The sequence below is a fragment of the Cibotium barometz genome, chromosome 22 (genome assembly GCF_041138505.1).
Source record: "Cibotium barometz isolate CiBa-2024 chromosome 22, ASM4113850v1, whole genome shotgun sequence".
In the NCBI taxonomy this organism is placed as follows: domain Eukaryota; kingdom Viridiplantae; phylum Streptophyta; class Polypodiopsida; order Cyatheales; family Cibotiaceae; genus Cibotium; species Cibotium barometz.
Window position 1 is genome coordinate 46,752,041 of NC_141067.1, and position 3,210 is coordinate 46,755,250.

At 42.5% G+C, this 3,210-nt stretch overlaps 1 protein-coding gene across 1 annotated transcript; it reads left to right on the top strand.

Moving 5' to 3' along the window:
* The first annotated feature begins 523 nt into the window (after window positions 1–523).
* Window positions 524–1,430, top strand: LOC147626672 (putative actin-depolymerizing factor 8). The gene is made up of 3 exons (XM_086816848.1): window positions 524–663; window positions 1,057–1,158; window positions 1,241–1,430. The coding sequence occupies exons 1-3, from the start codon at window positions 524–526 to the stop codon at window positions 1,428–1,430; spliced, it is 432 nt and encodes a 143-aa protein (XP_086672974.1).
* The last annotated feature ends 1,780 nt before the right edge of the window (window positions 1,431–3,210 follow it).

A 3,210-nucleotide genomic window follows, 5' to 3' on the forward strand; every position in this document is an offset into this window, starting at 1 on the left:
TCCATTTTGACACATATGTAAGAAAGGGGAGTTCTTTAAAGGAGGTGCATATTTTACATGCTTGAATGAGTTTTAAACTCAAAAATAATGTGATATTTTTATCTCTCCTCTCTCTTGAACCAAACCAAATCAAAATGGAACCAAACCGAATCAAAAAGGAACCAAACTAGGTCCAAATCTAGTCCAAATTCAACCAAACTGAATTTGGAAAACTCTAGAATTCAGTTAGCTTTGGTTAGAGCTTCCCTCTCCTATAAATAGAACATGAGTCCTTCGAAAAAAATAGAAGAATTTTACTATACTAGAGTTATGCTGAAATAATGCTAATTTCTACTATTCTCTAGAATTCTCTCCAAATTGAAGAAATTGGAGCTTCCCTCTTTCTTCAATCCCCATTGGTGGCTCCATCAACATACTTAACCAAATTGATTGGTTGGGGGCCTCTACCGATGTCGTGCTGTGGCACGTCCATGCAATGAAAGCATGCTCAGAGACTATTTTAAATGGATTGAGATGCGTGGACATGAAAACAGTGAAGTACATGTGTGTATATGCTTTAAAATACAAGCCTGTGTGGGTAATAGAGAAGGACAGGGAGCCATTTTGGAGGCAAAATATCAGGAGCAGGGAGTGCCTGATGAAGATGCTACGAACTGGAGAAATGTAGTCAAACATATTGGGAACAACTTTGCAGAAGGAAGTTTTTGCAAAGGAGCTATGGTTTGAGATATTTTTAGCCTCGAATGTGGGTACTTTTCATCCGGAGCAGTTGCAGATGATAAATGGTCAGCTTGATGCAAGTGCTGAAGCCATCAATCTTATGATGGCTTTGTGTTCATGGGATCCTAGTCAGCGACCAACAGCCATTGAAGCGCTTCAGCATCCTTTTTTTCCCGGATGGCTCATATACACCACCATGCACCTACTATTTTGGCAGAAGGGGAAAGTTTCCCTCTCCCTTTTCAGAAAAAGGCGACCTTGGCCAGACGGAATGGAAAGGGAACAGGAAAATCACATTCAATAAGGACGATACGGGGGGAAATTCTGGATATCCAGGAGGCGTGCTATTCTGAGAAAATATATTGGAGAGGGGGCTTCTAAACTGACAGACTGTGTTCAGCCGCAGAGGACTCTACTGGGAGCGGATAAGGAGAGAGGGTAGCTGTGTGTGGATGGGGGGGGGGCCTCGGGGAAGGGGCCTTTCTCTGTATATAATCTCTCTTCCCGAGAACGATTGCAGATATGCTGTTTACGACTTCGACTTCATTACAGAAGATAACTGCCAGAAGAGCAAGATCTTCTTCATCGCCTGGTCTCCTGATGTGTTCTGTGTGAGGACCAAGATGCTGTATGCAAGTTCAAAGGTCTGGAGCCAGTTGATCCAGCATTTTCTGGTATCCTTGCTGCATGCAGCCATGCTGGGCTGCTGAGCGAAGGGTGATGTTACTTAAATTCTATGATAGAGGACTATGGTATCACACCCAATATCCAGCACTACAGTTGCATGATTGACCTTCTTGGTCGAGTAGGAAACTTGGATGAAGCTGAATATTTAATCAAAACCATGCCAATATTACCCAATACTGTTACATGGATATCATTGCTTTCTAACTGTAAAACCCATGGTGCCTTGGTTCTCGGTAACGATGCTTTCGGCATGTTGTCGAGTTGAGCCCCCGTGATTCTGCTGGACATGTGCTCATGTCAAACATTTATGCCAATGCTCAAATATTAGAGGGTACTGATCCAGATGAACTAAGAAAACATTCAGTTGGTCAAAAGAAACCAGGGAGGGCCTTCATAGAGCTCAATGACAAGAATGCTAAATTGCTTTGAGAGCAACGACGAGTAGCAGGTTCACATCTTCTGACGATAACGAGGAGAGATTTGTGAGCCGTTTGAGGCTGTCTTTTCTGTGAATTGTGGATCAAAAGAGTGGGTTATAATGTTAACTACCTTGGTTTTTGGTATGAACCATGATGCCTATGATGGTTTTTGGTGTAACTCATATTGCTAAGATTAGTATGTAAATATGATGGTTCCAATTTCTGCTGGTGATTTCCCTTGAAGAGTTATATGCTTTCTTTGCTGGGATTTTGGATGTAACTCTCACAGCCAGACACCCAGTGTGTTCCCAGCGACACCGCCCACGTCACGACAGCTTTTGGTGAACCCGACGTGAAACAGCTGGGGTGAGAGTAGAAGGGGAATCATGGGTGATCAACAGGAGCAGCAAGGATTTCGTCTGGACGTCAACACCATGCAGATGTTTCAGGCGTTTGTGCTCTACATGCAACAGCAACAGGCAGTCGAAAGAAGGCTGGGTGAAGTGGGAAAACAAAGGTAATGTTATCTGATTTGAATGCTGGATGAAAAACGATATGATATCTGGAATGTATGGATACATGCAAGATGACATACAAATCAAGATGATGCTTGAGGAAAATTAGAGCAAATAGATACACAATCAGGGCTTTCTGAAAGGCAGGTACAAAAATGAAGGAAATATACTATAATGATGCTATATCTTAGCTGCTTGCAGAACTTCTAAAGCATGACAAGGATGCAAAGGAGGTAAAAATAATGGCAGACAAAGCAAAGAAGGCTATAGGGGCCTATGACACTGATGCATTTCTCGAAAAGAGAGAGCCAGGAGCTTATAGGACTTGTAGTCTTCCATAATAAAACTATTAGGGAAGAAGAAGGATTACAAGGGCTTATGACACTTGTTCACCTCAGGAAAAAGGGGTGGCAAGGAGCTTGTATAGACTTGTAGTTCTCTCTTAGAACTGTAGAATGGCAACAAGGGCTTGTGACACTCATCCTTCTCGACAGCTGAGGAAGGAGAGGAGCTTGCAATGACTTGATCCATTTTTGCCACTTCAAGGGCCTATGACACTCATCTATTCCAATAACCAAGGATAGAGAGGAGCTTGTAGTGACTTGAAGCTAACCCTTTGTCTCAACGGCTTACGACACTCGACCTTTCTGATAGCTGAGGAAGGTGAGGAGCTTGTATTGACTTGAGGTCTTCCCTACAAGTTGCAAAACAGATAGAATGCTCAAGAACTCATGAATGCCGAAAAGGTGGACACTTCTTTGTACTCTGATTGTCAGGATATCTGAAAGAAACTCTTTGAAAAACAGGGCTAAATGTATGCAATGATAATCTGAATGAATGGTTCGACATAAAGAAAGCCCAAAACACCA

Excerpts from the sequence above, each read along its gene's own strand:
- LOC147626672 (XM_086816848.1), top strand. The coding sequence starts at position 524 with ATGAAAACAGTGAAGTACATGTGTGTATATGCTTTAAAATACAAGCCT. Across the intron at positions 664-1,056 it reads ATGCTACGAACTGGAGAAAT|GAGGCGTGCTATTCTGAGAA; the intron begins GTAGTCAAACAT and ends CTGGATATCCAG. Across the intron at positions 1,159-1,240 it reads GGAGCGGATAAGGAGAGAGG|ATATGCTGTTTACGACTTCG; the intron begins GTAGCTGTGTGT and ends GAACGATTGCAG.